This window comes from Sphaeramia orbicularis, chromosome 16 (assembly GCF_902148855.1).
Source record: "Sphaeramia orbicularis chromosome 16, fSphaOr1.1, whole genome shotgun sequence".
Lineage (NCBI taxonomy): Eukaryota > Metazoa > Chordata > Actinopteri > Kurtiformes > Apogonidae > Sphaeramia > Sphaeramia orbicularis.
This window is the reverse complement of record NC_043972.1, coordinates 5,728,646-5,742,855: the sequence shown is the minus strand read 5'-3', so window position 1 is coordinate 5,742,855 and position 14,210 is coordinate 5,728,646. Positions and strand designations below refer to the sequence as shown.

At 37.5% G+C, this 14,210-nt stretch overlaps 1 protein-coding gene across 1 annotated transcript in view; it reads left to right on the top strand.

The window, feature by feature from the left end:
- Positions 1–13,813, top strand: part of cep192 (centrosomal protein 192) — a 53,558-nt gene extending 39,745 nt beyond the window's left edge. The window contains exons 48-52 of the mRNA XM_030159298.1: positions 123–242; positions 4,393–4,505; positions 4,643–4,769; positions 5,568–5,626; positions 12,595–13,813. Of these exons, the coding sequence (XP_030015158.1) occupies positions 123–242; positions 4,393–4,505; positions 4,643–4,769; positions 5,568–5,626; positions 12,595–12,727 (552 nt within the window). The 3' untranslated portion in view covers positions 12,728–13,813. The remainder of the gene's footprint in view (positions 1–122; positions 243–4,392; positions 4,506–4,642; positions 4,770–5,567; positions 5,627–12,594) is intronic.
- The last annotated feature ends 397 nt before the right edge of the window (positions 13,814–14,210 follow it).

Below are 14,210 nucleotides of genomic sequence, written 5' to 3'. Positions count from 1 at the left end.
TGTACATGTGTAAACCATGAAGCAGTTTAGTTTGATTTTCTGTTCAATGTGCGGATCTTAAATAACACACAACCTGTGTATACGTATTAAAAACATTTCCCCCTCTACCGTTTCTCTCTCAGGTGCCCATTACTTTCTTGCCAAGGGACCGGGGGGACTATGCCCAGTTTTGGGACTTGGAATGCCATCCGGTGTCTGAGCCCCAGCAAAAAACCAGGATTCGCTTCCAACTCTGTGGCACAGTGAGAGCTAATTCATTTAACTTCAAAGTCGCAACACGGGCTGTGTTTCTGTAGGAACTGCTGTTTCTGGAGGAGCTGTTATACGCTCGGAGCCTGTTTTCAGACTTAATTTAGCTGAAATTAATTTGCTCTTTAATTCTTTGTGTTAATGTGAAACAATTCCTGAATTTCAAAACACTGCGAGTATAGCACCTTACCTTTTCTAAAACCCAATCTACACTTAGACCGACTCATAACTGCCCTTATCGTGCATTAAGTGTTTAAAAGAAAAAGCGAATTTAATTATTTCTATTAGTTAAAGTCAGTACCTTGACTGTGTCTTTGTACTGTTAGTGACAGAACTTCCAAATGAGAAAAGTGGGATGGGAAGGAGAGCCACCCTGCTGAGATTGGCCTGCAGGCTTTGCGTTTGTGCTGCTTTAATGTGAAGTGTTATGACAGACCCAGTTAACTTAAGAGCATACATGCACAGCAAGTGGGATGTCAGATAGATTGCTTCACACAAGTGGGTTAAGTAGCTAAGATAGGAGTACTTGTTGTTGGATTACTCCTTAGATGTGGCGTTAAATGCTCTACTTTGTAAAACTTTGATATGGATATTACGCACAAGGGTAGAGCTAAATGCTCTCACATATTCCATTCACACTGCAGGCCTTTTTGGCTTTTCATTTCTTTTATATGGAACCAATATCAGATTGTATTATGAACTGGTCCACATGATGTCACCTGAAGTATTCTGTTACTAGTAAAGATGGAGGTGTTTAAGATGATGTTCAGTTGAAGCCAAAGGATTAGTGAGCAAATGATAAGAATGAAGCAAGGGAGATCATTAGGGACCGAGCCGAAAGGTAAGGCCCTCTCACGCAGTGAGAGGCCTTGCCTGCAAGCAAGGCCCTATTGTTTTTCGTTCGTTTTTATATTATTATTATTCACACACCACTTTGACCTGGATTTTGACCCCCTGAACATGCACGAAAACTCACCAAATTTGGCACACATGTCAGGCCTGGCGAAAAATTTGATAAAATGAAAAAATTAACCCCATAGGTGCCAAAATGGGCTCTCTAGCGCCACCTATGTGAAAAAAACGGCAACTGCCCTAGTGGCCAGTAGGAATGTCATAGAGAAATGAAACCAATGCCAAAATGTTGGTTGGACAATGCTCTACAAATCATCCACTGACACTGATGACCTATCTCCAACAGGAAGTTCGCAATATGCCTTTCAAAATAAAATTTTTAAAACTAACTCCGATGACATCGTTTGTCGTATTGACTTCTAAATAGCGCCAAAAGATACAGTGAAATGTCCTTAATAAAACGATTTCACACCTTTTCCATAACTGTCTTAGTTTTTTTTTTACAAGCCTGCAAAGTTGCGATGTTTGGAACTCATTTTTCACTTTGGAGTTTTTCCCCACATGTGACATATCTACGCGTTCACGGGACTCAGCACAACTCTCACATCCAAAAATTTTTGAGATAGGATGTACGGTTATTGATTTATAACAATTTGTTTCTTTTCATACTTTTTCCACTTTAGACTGCCATTTGACCCCCTTAACATGCTCCAAAACTCACCAAATTTGCCATGTATGTCATGACTGGTGAACACTTTCATACAATATCAAAATTAACCCCTTGCATGCTAAAATGGACTCTGTAGCGCCACCTATGTACTAAAAAACACACAAAATCGGCCCTAGCGGCCAGTAGGAATGTCACAGAAACATGAAACAAATGCCAAAATGTTGGTCTGATTGAGCCCGACAAATCCTACACTGACACTCATGAGCTAACTCCAACAGGAAGTTGGCAATCTGCCTTTGAAAGTTACTCTACGTTTCTGCAATTAGTACTCAGTCATTCCAGACTTTTGAATAAAAAGTTATACCTCACTCAATTCCCACAAGTCTGCAGAATCCAAAAGTGAAAGAATTTTTCAGATACGACCTACAGTTATGGAATTATGGCGATTTTTTGAAGACTATGTTTACTTTCACTTTTAACAATGACAAAGTCCCTATAAAACTCTTCTTGGTGGGCAGCTGTCTATGGCTGTCCTTAGTGTAGTGGTTCATGTAGCTGCCTATGGAGCAAGAGGACCTGGGTTCAAGTCCCAGACAATCCAAACTTTTTTTTTTTTTTTTCTCCATCTTAAAACAGGTTTTACTGCATTGTATTTTGGATACTGGAAATTTTGCACACATTCAAAAGTACACGGAGTACATTTTTTCAAAATAAAACCCCAAATACCAATAATACAAAATTTCTATTACATAACTTCTTTTCATTTTTATGATCAAACGCTCAACTCTTTGTACAATGTTTCTTTATTCAAAAGTACTCTTTCTCACAGACACACATGCTCACACAATAGGGTTTTTCCAAAATAAAAGCCTTAAATGTGAGACATCATCACTTTTATGCTCAATTATTCATACAATTTCAATTCATTTTTCAAACTGATTCTTTCTCTCACATACAAAACAAATGCACATACACACAGTAGGTTTTCCAAAATAAAAGTGTCATTTTAAAGGTGATGGTGGTTTCAGCAGAGGGTCGCTGGTGTTCTGTACAGATGTAAGGAGGACGGACACTAAAGGGTGGGAACTGGTATGGGGACGGAGAGGTGTGAGTGGAGCTGAGGTGTGGACGGTCACGGGAGGCGGATCGCGGGGGAGGCGGAACGCCCGGTGCGAGGTCCCGCCCAATGCTGCTTGCAGCTTTAATTTTCTTTTGTTGTTGTTGTTGTTGTTTTTTTTTTAATTTCTAGAAGTGACTCCGTTAGCGCATAATTGTGACTGTTGACCATATACAGAGTTTTCACAGATACTTATAAAATTCTTTCAGTCTTAAATTTGATTGTCCTAAATCAAGGCCTGATTTGTAATCCATGAAACTGACATTCAATGGTCTTAAAAATCCCAAAGATAAAATTCTATTGCTATATTTGCTTCGGAAATCTTTGTGAAGAATTTGTCAAATTTGTAGTTCGTGTTGATCATTTTAGTTAACCTTTATCTAACCAGGTAAGTCAGTTGAGAACCAATTTGATATGGCCAAGAGGCTGTAGCATGAGGTAAATTATACAAAAAAAATGATTGTGGTTCAAAACCACTCACAAAGCAATTAATAAAATGAAGACTACTCTCACAATATATACATTATATACAATAAGGAGATCAGTGTCAGTCAGAAGCATTTACACTGATCAAAAACTGTAGTTCATAATGAATTATTGAAAGTAGACAATGGGAGGATGGGAGGAAATTTTTGTGTTTTTGCAACTTATTCCAGTTAGGAGCAGCAAAATGAAATGAGGAACAGTCAAAAGATGCAGAATATTTATTATTATTATAACGGAGATGGAAATGGATAGGTATGAGCTTTAGCAGCTTGAAAATGATTAATCATGGACAAATGGAAATGTAACATTGGCTGGATTGAAACATGTTCAACACAGAAAATCAACTTTTTTCCCCACCTGTCTGACAGAAAAGAAAAAGAAATCATTAGCATTGGCGCTAACTCCAGCATATTTACATGTTTATACTGAATGGGAATGTATAAATGTATTCATTAATGTGCACAGTCCCGCCTAAATAAAGATACATAAGTTCAGCAGACAGTATGAACCTAATCAGACTATGTTTAAGACTGGTTCAACACAATAATGGAGGCCTGATGTGCTGTTATTTATATGAATGTAAGGTCTTCAATTTGACTAAAGATGCTTTGAAATCTTCTTAAGTCAAAAATTTAGCTCCACCAACCCTGCAGATACCCTGATCTAGAGTGATGTAAAAGTTATACTGTTCCTACTGAGTTTACGCTGCAAAAAATGATCTGTGTCTGGCTGAAGATGTCATGGAAGTGACCTAAACCACAAGAGAAAAGATCATTTGAGTCACTGAAAAACTGGGTAAACCGCAGCATGACTGAGTGTGGCATCCAAATCATAGGTTTCATACAGATATGAGTGTAAATTAAGCGTTGTGGTGCTACAGAGGTGGTTTTGTTTGAGACAGACCGCAGCACAAACCAGTGTCACAACGTGACTTCTGTTTGCATGTTATTCAGTCCCTGTATTCAGCCTACTGTCTAACTGTCCAGAATCGTAACATTTAGTCTGTGTGGTTTTAAAGGGCATAAGGTCAGGGCCAATGGAGGGTCCACAAGAAGGAGACTGTTCTCTGGTGAAGACAGAGGCCACGGTCAAGAGCAGGAAAAAGGCTGATCCCTCAACGGGCAAAAACAGGTAACATCTGCACGGCGTAAACACATGATCCCCAGCAGGTTCTGTCTGTGCTAAAATATGAGGGAATGGTGGAGAGAACAGTTGTTTCTGATGCGCTTTTGCCTCCTCTTTTTAACTGGGGCATTTGTCATCCTCAGCCAGGAGGAGGCAGGACGGAGGGGGGTGTATGCTCCACAGGATCTGTACACCTTCCCAGCCACACGGGTGGGTGAGTCCAGCTCTCTGAAGGTCAACATCCGCAACAATTCACCCGATACGCACGAGGTAAGGCCTGCTTCCTGTGAAGGCATTTGGAGAGATTTAGTTTTTCTTGCTTACTGCAGCAAAACCTTAAATGTGCGTTATACATATGCAGCACTATTGATTCCTGACGGGATGAGCTGTCTGAGAAAAGAAGTTTAAAAAAAGGGGTTTTATATCTTCACTATAGTGTTTGTTACTGTTGTAGATGAGATATTACTTTTGCTTTTAGATTGTGATGCATTAGCAGAGCATAATGTATCTTACACTGAGCCCGTTTACATCCACACTAATACTCCAATCATTATCTGATTTCTGGAGTAATAATCTGATATGTTATCAGATAACAGCAGTAATCTGATAATGAGAATACACCTGGACTTTTCCCCAATACCCCCATGTTTCCATGCATGTATACCTGTTAATCTTATTTATTTCATTCTTTTACATGTGTAAAAACAATTAAATCATAGAAAACAGAAGTAACGTAGTGAAACAAGAGTGGAAAATAATAAGAAGTTTGAGTCTACCACCGCTACCTACTCCGAAAGAAATCTAACGGACTGGAGTGTCTAAACCAGTTTTTTTTGTTTGTTTTTTTCATTATTTCTGAAGCGCATTTAAAGACGTCAGATCTGATTATTACAAATATCTGATTACTCGCAGTTATCAGCTTTTTATGGTCATGTAAACGGGCTCACTGTTACTCCATAGCGCAGAAGGCGACAGCATGACTGAAATGTAGTAATAACCCCTAACAGTTGTCTCTGTGCTTTGCATGGATTTGATGTTTGATGTGTGGCTTCTCTAATTGACTTGCAGCTGAAATTTGTAAACCCTAGGGAGCCGTTCCACATCAAGCATTCCAAATATTCCCTGAGGTGAGTCAAATGGTTATTATCCCTGACAGACACACTCAGTTTCTCACTTCTGACTTCACAGTAGCACATGAATCGAAGAACTTGGACTGACCTCTGAATCAATGCCCGACTCTGTTGGTCTTTACTTTTTTGTTGTACGTCCACAGTGAGGTTATGTGCTTCGTTAGTCTTATGTATTTTAATGATTTTCGCTTTGAGTTTAGTTTTAGTTTAGCATTTTCATTGTTAGTTTAAGTCTTTTTCTTGTAATCAAGGACCCAAAATGACCAGGAAAAAATGTTTTGTACTGAAACTCTTCTTAACGTCCTTGGTAAGATGGGTTAGCCTTCATGTGAGTTTTTCAAATGGATGCTTCGATTCCTCAGATATTTTTTTTTTTTCTTCCTGCATGAGAAATATTCCACATACTTTGTCACCTTCCACCACCAATCGTTCGCTGTTATCTGAGACAGTCAGAGTCAAAGTCAGCCCAACTTTCATCACCATGACAGATGTGTAGAGTGTTACCACGAATTTCATGAAAAAACTGGAGGATAGATTTCATATCCACCTACAATAATATAGGCTTATGGATGGAAAAAAAATAAAGACTTGTGTACACTATATGGACAAAAGTATTGGGACACGCTGAATTCAGGTGTTTCTTTTCTAACGAGTCTGGGATACAAAACAATGACAGATGTTATACTATAGTTTTATATTGAGATAAATATCATTACATTGGTTAGTTTGGTTTAAATGGTTAAGTTTGCTTCTAAAAGGCCTCCGAGATGGGTTTTAGTTAGTATATAATATTTTACTTATATTATTTATAATAGTGCTGTCAAATAATTACAATTTTTAATCAGCTTAATCATAGGGTTGCTGTGGATTAATTTCGATTAATCATGATTAAATATCATTCATTTTTAATCTATATTAGTTGAGTTTCATTTTGCATGAGCAAACAGACTCAAGAAAGAAGGGACTATACAGTCGTGGAAAAAATTATTAGACCCTCAAAAGACATCAAAAATGATGGATATGCAATCAAGTACTAACTCGTGTGTGTCATGTGACTAAAACAGAGAGAAAAGAAAACATGGAATGCCTAAAAGCACTGTTTTTGGCGGTACAGTGCCATAGATATTGATGTAAGAATTTAAGTGGTTTTGGTTATTACCAATATATAAGTAAAATATGATATACTTAAGTAAAACCCATCTCAGAAGCATTTTCAAAGCAAACATAACAATTTAAGCCAAACTAACCAATACAGTATTTATCCCAATATAAAACTGTGATGACATTTGTCATTGTTTTGTATCCCAGAACCCTGTTAGAAAAGAAACACCTGAATTCAACGTGTTCCAACACTTTTGTCCATACAGTGTATGTTAGTCTATAACTATATATAAAATCTAGCAATATATATAAAAAACACTATATAGTTTCAGGTATTGGTGCAAAACCCCATTTATTATCCTTTTTAGTTCCTGTAAATATTTATTTTCATCTGGCTTTCGTTCATTCACAATAATGCCTTTTACCCTCCCTGAGTCATTAGCTGCATTAAACAACAGCTTTAAAGTATTTTCAGGGATTATCACCAACACTAAACATGCTCTGTGATGCAACTTACAGCCTGTGTCATTACTTTCCCATTAATTCTCAATAAACGAGGCCCTGTGAGACGGTGAGACCTGCAGGATGATGTTACTATTTTCAGTTCCCGTGGAGGCCGTTGGGAGTTCTGATGCTCTGCTTACTGAGGCGCTGGGAGGGTTTTCTGGTCACAGGTACCTGCTGTGTTCTGCTGATGTGGGACTGTGTTCAGAATGGGCACAACATGTGTTTGGTATCGATAAGAGACAGAAAAGTAGCACTCGCTACGCAAAAAGTTCTACCATTTTCAGTAAGTGACAGCCTGACAAAGTGTAATAAATGTTCACTTCATTATTTAATGACACCGAACACAGTATGTACTAAATGCTCCTGCATGTTGTGATAAATTATTGCGCATTGCGGTGGTTATTATAGGATACATGAGTTGCACTTTTAGCAGCTCTATCTGCTTCATGTTGAATAAGCTCGAGCTGTTTGATGCTGTTTTTGAGGAGCTCTGTCAAAAACGTCGTCGCTCTCAACCCTGCTGAAGTGTCATTGACTGTGTTTACATGCACAGTATTGTACCACTTTATTCACAATATGAGAATACTCACAATTTGACAGTCAAGTAGAAAGCGTATTCTGAATTAGCCTGAATTAGACTTTTTTTTCTGAATGGATCATTTTCTGAATAAAAATATGGGATATGTTTATTAGTCCAGTTTTATGAGGATTCTTTGGGCGTACATACAGCAAATTTGGAAGATGAGTCTAATTGGTGCATTTTACTGTAGACTGAGACATTTGATTGAGTAAAGACAAAGATCCTCTCTGGTGGAAATGGACGCTCTACAAAAAAAGAAAAATCCACATTTTTTTGTCAAAACAATTACACATACTCAGGGTTCGTACGGGTGCTTGAAATCCTTGAAAATCCTTGAATTTCAATGTTGTGCTTTCAAGGTTTGAAAAGTGCTTGAATTTTAGTTTAATTGTTGTAATTCTAACTCTGTGATGTGAATTTATTTATTTATTTTTAATATTAACTCAAGCTAAAGCTACCTACAGAGAGGTGATACATTTTCAAAAATAAAACTTTATGTCAAAAAAGAAAATTCCCAGGTGTTCTCAGGTTGACTCCAGATACATTTTTATCTTAAAGGGGTCATATTTTGCTAAACCCACTTTTATTACCTCCACCAAGGAGGTTCTGTTTTTGCTGGTGTTGGTTTGTCTGTCTGTCTGTCTGTGTGCAAGATAACTCAAAAAGTTATGGACGGATTTGGATGAAAATTTCAGAAAATGTTGATACTGGCACAAGGAACAAATGATTAAATTTTGGTGGGGATGGGGGGGGGGGGGGGGGGGGGGGGGGGGGGACTGATCTGCCTTGGCAGAGGTCTGCGCTCTCCGAGTGCTTTTCTAGTTAGTCTTTGGTACATTTATTTGTGTATTTGGACCCTAATAGTTCATAAAGTTTGAATTTGAACCCTCCAGGTGCTGCAAAGCTATCTTTATATTCATTCTGAATGTTTAAAATGCATAATTCCATTTAAAAAGCAAAATATCACTACTTAAATCTTTGTCTTGGTTTGAGTGTCTGAAGAACACCAAGTGGCTTCCCTTTTTTTGGATTAAACTTTGTGTTCTCCTTTAATGTCTAAACTTTTTGCTATTATGAAACATAATTTTAGATTTTTATAGCAGTATACGATGTTCGTGATTAAAAAGTAAAAAAAAAAAAAAAAAAAAAAAAAAAAGAAACTTAGCAATGTAGTCCTGTAAATATCTATTCCATCCCAGCAATAAGGTGGCGTGCTGAAAAAATCTGGAAGTGACCCTTAAAAGTGCTTAAAAAGTGCTTGAATTTGACCTTCAAAAATGTGTACAAACCCTGCTTACTCTAAAGTATTTTAACAGACGATATCGTCAGCTTTATAGAGCACATATTTGTTTATGATCTGTTGAAATACTTATTTATAAGCAAAGGTCAAAATCCTGTTTCCAGAAGGAGTTAAAAGGAGCAATAGAAGGAATGTCTGTCACCAGTGGAAAACTGAAAAAACAGTTTTTAATCAGAGTCTACATGGCTGCATGTAAACAGGAATATTAGAGGAATATTCTTTTTCATTAGTCATATAAACAGCTCTTTAGGAGTTTTGTCTTTTGCAGAATAAGGGGAAAAACATAATTATGTGCGTGTGAATGTAGTCAGTGAAGGCCCTGGGTTTGAAAGATGAATATGATGAAAGGCTGATCTCTTTGAAAGTGTTCATGATGATTAGAATTTAGTTCATGATTAATTGTTTTACAAATAATCATAATTATTTAATTGTCTTGTGTTACCAGTATATAATAAACTCAACAATATATCGATATAATATGTAGAGACAGTCCTTCACACTAATATTTAATTAAACTGTCTTTAGCTTTGATTCCAGCATACATTCACAGTGATATCATTCTCAGTAAGCTTATGCAGTGTCACAACATTACATAAGAACATGCTGCAGCTGAGACACAAATTAATCACCGCAGTAATTATCTAATGGAAAGATCTGAACTATTTGCTGAGTTAAGTCCAGGTGGGGACTTCTTTTTTTTTTTTTGGCCAGACTGTGAACATATGTTCACTATAATAAAGAGGAATGCACTGAAACAGAAAAGTAAAAATGACATTTCTTTGGCTATTAAACTTTGTAAACAGCATAGACTTGACAAATCTTTTTACGCTAAGACCAGAAGTGGCTGTAACCCTGGTCTCGCCCCCTCTGCTGTGCATCATGGGAGCTCAGTTTGGAAAAATTATGAAAGGTGGTATGTGAATAAGGTTAATGATGAGACGCAAATATTTGTTTGATCCCATTCAAACTGCCCCATCAATGACACGTACATGTTTGTTCCTTTAAAATGTATGTTTTAGAAGCCATGAAAGTGTCGATTAGCTCAGCGTATTTCACTTCTGTCTTTGACAATGTGAAAAAGTATTAAGTGGTGAAAACCAGTCATAAATCAGGTCATGTTGAAGATATAAAGACGGCTTAAAGGAGTGATATTTTGCTGTTTTAAATGGAATTATGCATTTTAAAACATTTCCCTGTGGTCTACATAAACTGTAAATGCTCTGCTTGGGTCTGAATTCTTCATTAATTCGACTCCACAGGTCCATCTTCAACACTATTTCTGAGTAATGACATCAGAAAGGATGTTGTGAGCGCTGGCCCTTTAAATGCACATGAACCACTTCAGGCCCTGCCCCCTCTAGGTTTTTGACTGTGCTTCTCTGTCCCGTTCAACCACTTGTGTTCATTAATACAACCAACAACTGAACATTTTAGGTAATCTGCTTGTTGAGTTTGGACATATTTTCAGTATGGACTACAACCGCTGCTGCTGACAAACAATTACGGCGTACTCAGAGAAATGTTTGTCGGAAGTCTTGACCGTATATGTGCAAATGTCGCGATCTAACTAGTTATAGATGTAACAAATTAAGCGGGAATTAAAACGAGTTGCAGAAATCCACTTGATTTTTGCTGGAGTGAATATAAAGATAGCTTTGCTGCACCTGGAGGGTTCAAATTCAAACTTTATCAACTGTTAGAGTCCAAATATTAAGTGGGGACTGCCAACGAAAATTAGCACTGGCGCCAACTTCGGCATATTTACATGTTTATACTGAAATGGAATGTATAAATTTGTTCATTAATGTGCACTGTACCACCTAAATAAAGATATAAATAAATAAAATATATTCACAAATAAATGTACTAAAGACTAATAGAAGTGGGTTTAGCAAAATATGACTCCTTTAAGTGACTGAGAACAGACTACAGAGTGAATCAGTTATTTACTTTTTTCTCGATTTGTTTGTAATGAGGTCCCAAGGGGCAGGACTCCAAAGTTAAAACTAAAAATGTACAGATGAACATATGTGTTAATTACATAATAAACTTATTACATTGTAGAAAAGTAAGACCTCTGCTTGTGTAATAACCGTGGCAATGCGCAACAACTTTTACATAACACTGGGAAATCTATAATGTGTCATAGTCGAGCTGTGTTTTACAGAAATATATGAGGTGAACATTTGTTACATAATATCAAAAATCAGAATTGGTAATATCAGAATCCGACAGTTGAGACCATCCTGTGGCGTATTTGACCTGTTTTTAACCATATGTCGCCGCAGCCTGAACTGGGCCCAGTCCTGTGTGTTGTGAGCTCTGTTGTGGAGTTGTAGCTGTGTTGACCTTAGCATGTGGTGACTCAATCATTTATTCTCATCATCGCCATGTCCACAGTGAACATCATGTACCCACACCGCTCCATTTAACCTCAGTGTGTTCTGCCTTTTGTATTTTAAGGTGATTACTCTTCCTGGTCTGGTGCATCATGGTTTATTTTGAGTAACATTAGGCCCTAGACCACAGGTGTCAAACATGCGGCCTGGGGGCCAAATCTGGCCCGCCGAAGGTTCAATTCTGGCTTGTGGGATGAAAGTGCAAGAAAGAACCTGAACAGTCCAGGTTGTCCAAATCCTTTTGGTTCAGGTTCCACATACAGACCAATGTGATCTACAGTAAAAATAACAGCACAATAAACCCATAGATAATGACAACTACAAATTTTCTTTGTGAGAAATTTAAGTGAAAAAAACATAAGATTACATTGTGAAAATATTTACATTTACAAAACTATTTTTTTCCACAATAAAATGCAAATAAATACATAAATATAAACAAAGAGGAACAACCCTAAATGTGCAATTTGAACATATGCTGCCTGTTACTAAATGTTTGGTGCATTTATGGATCCACTGTGATCTGTAGTTATGATGATGATGATGATGATGATGATGATGATAATAATAATAATAATAATAATAATAATAATAGATGTAATATTGTAGAAATTGTTCATATTTTAGTTCCAAACTGAAATTTTAACAATATTCTGCCTGTTAACAAATGTTTATGCAGCACTGTGTGTAAATGTCCATGTATAAATAATAAGTCGAGGCAAAATATTGTTAAAATGGAACTAATTTTTCAAATGAAATTTCTGTTTTTTCAGGTTATTCACATCTCTTTTGTAAAATGTAAATATTTTCATAATTTGAGGTTGTTTTTTTTTTGTACTAAAACAAAATGAAAAACTTGAATTTGTCATTATTTATAGGTTATTAAGTCATTATTTTACTGGTTCTGGCCCGCTTGAGATCAAATTTAGCTGAATATGGCCCCTGAACCAAAAAGAGTGTGACACCCCTGCCCTAGACTGTATTTTTGTGTAGTCATACCTCTGTGTTATTTATTCATGTCCGTTTCATTGAAAGTTGATCTATTCATTGGCTGTCATTCTTGTTCCCCGTCCTTTAGATCTCAGCACTATCTGAAGCTGCCCGTCCACTTCAAGCCCAGCGCTGCAGGCAGCCACGCTGGCTTGCTTCTCATCCAGTCAGAAACAAGTGGAAATCTTGTTATTCAGCTAACCGGTGAGGCATCGCCTTGAATTCTCCATCTACCATCCTACGCCACCTCCTTGTGCTGGCTGGCCTGCTATGGGTGGACGCTCTTTTTTTTTTTTTTTCTGCACTATTCATCATGGGACGGAAGTGTAACGGGGGAAAGAACAGCAAACTAAGGGTGAAATAAAACCGAAATCCTTCCCTGTCATTATACTTGGAGACGTTTCAATGATGTGGACTGATGAACTGGACGTGACTGAGACTCTGCACTAACCCGAGCCCATCTGCGACCAGGACCTAGGCACAGGTGTCCTCAGCTGGCCCGTGAACAATTCCTCTGCCTGGAGCTCCATGATTTGGTCTGATTGGCTTACAATTAGTGCGCTCTGTTCTGGTCATTCAGAACGCTAATGACTTTTGTCACTTGACTCTCAGTGTGGCGTTTGCAGCGTTGTTGTTATTATTGTTGTCAGATGGTAGCAGCACCATTCGGGACCGGATCTGGATTCAGTCACTTTAGTCACTGCAATGATTCAACTGACATTAAGTCTACATTTCATGAGACTTGACTTAAAAAAAAAACAAAAAAAAACACCTGGTGGCTTGTGTCGACTTCCCAGCATCCACCATGCCTCGTTCCAAACAGTCCAGATGTACTTAATTTAGCTCTGATCAGGGAAGCTCACAGCAACATTAGGATGGTTAATGATTGTTATTACATGCTAAAAGAGTTTCCTCTGGTGGGGCTTTTGTTCGGCAGCTCGCCAGGCCTGCTTAGTATGGTTACCATGGCAAAACCGTGTTAATCACTGTTCCAGTCACAGAAAATTACCTTCCCATTTCCTCTTTTGGTTCGAGGGCAAATGCCCAAAATTGCTGGAGGGGTATTGGATTTACGTCTGTAATCACTTCTGGAACTGGAAAATGTATGTAAACTTCATCAACAGTGTGTGTCGTTAACCTGTTAGACGCCACAATGTAAAACACTAGCATGGACTTTTCGATATGAAGGCGGGGCTTGATCAGAACACGCCCTGACACATTTGATTCACCATTTGCACATGCCTTAAATAGTTTTATTATGTAATATATTGATGGATTTACATGTTTTAAATAAAGGTTTGTGATAATTAGCTTCTCTGTTTAACTGGATGACACAATTTTTAAAATTTTTTTTTTTACTTTGTTTTATGTTTACCTTCCAGTTTTTTTATGGGATTGTATTTTATCAGTATTACACTATCTTATTAAAAAAGTTTTTCAAGTTAAATCCCCTGGTGTCAAACTCAAGTATAACACAGTGTGATACGGATCGTATTAAATGGGAGTTGAATGTGACTTTAAATTTTGCTCTACAGTGTCAGGTGAATATCATACATCATGAACCAAAATGGAGAAGGAAAAATGTAATGTTGCAGGTTGTTTTGCTTGAAGAATCTTTTTGCAGACGTGTCCTTTGTATTGAACAGGCAGGTCAGGTTCGTGTGTGCTGAACTCGGAGAAAAGGTCAGAAAAAGATCTTATCTA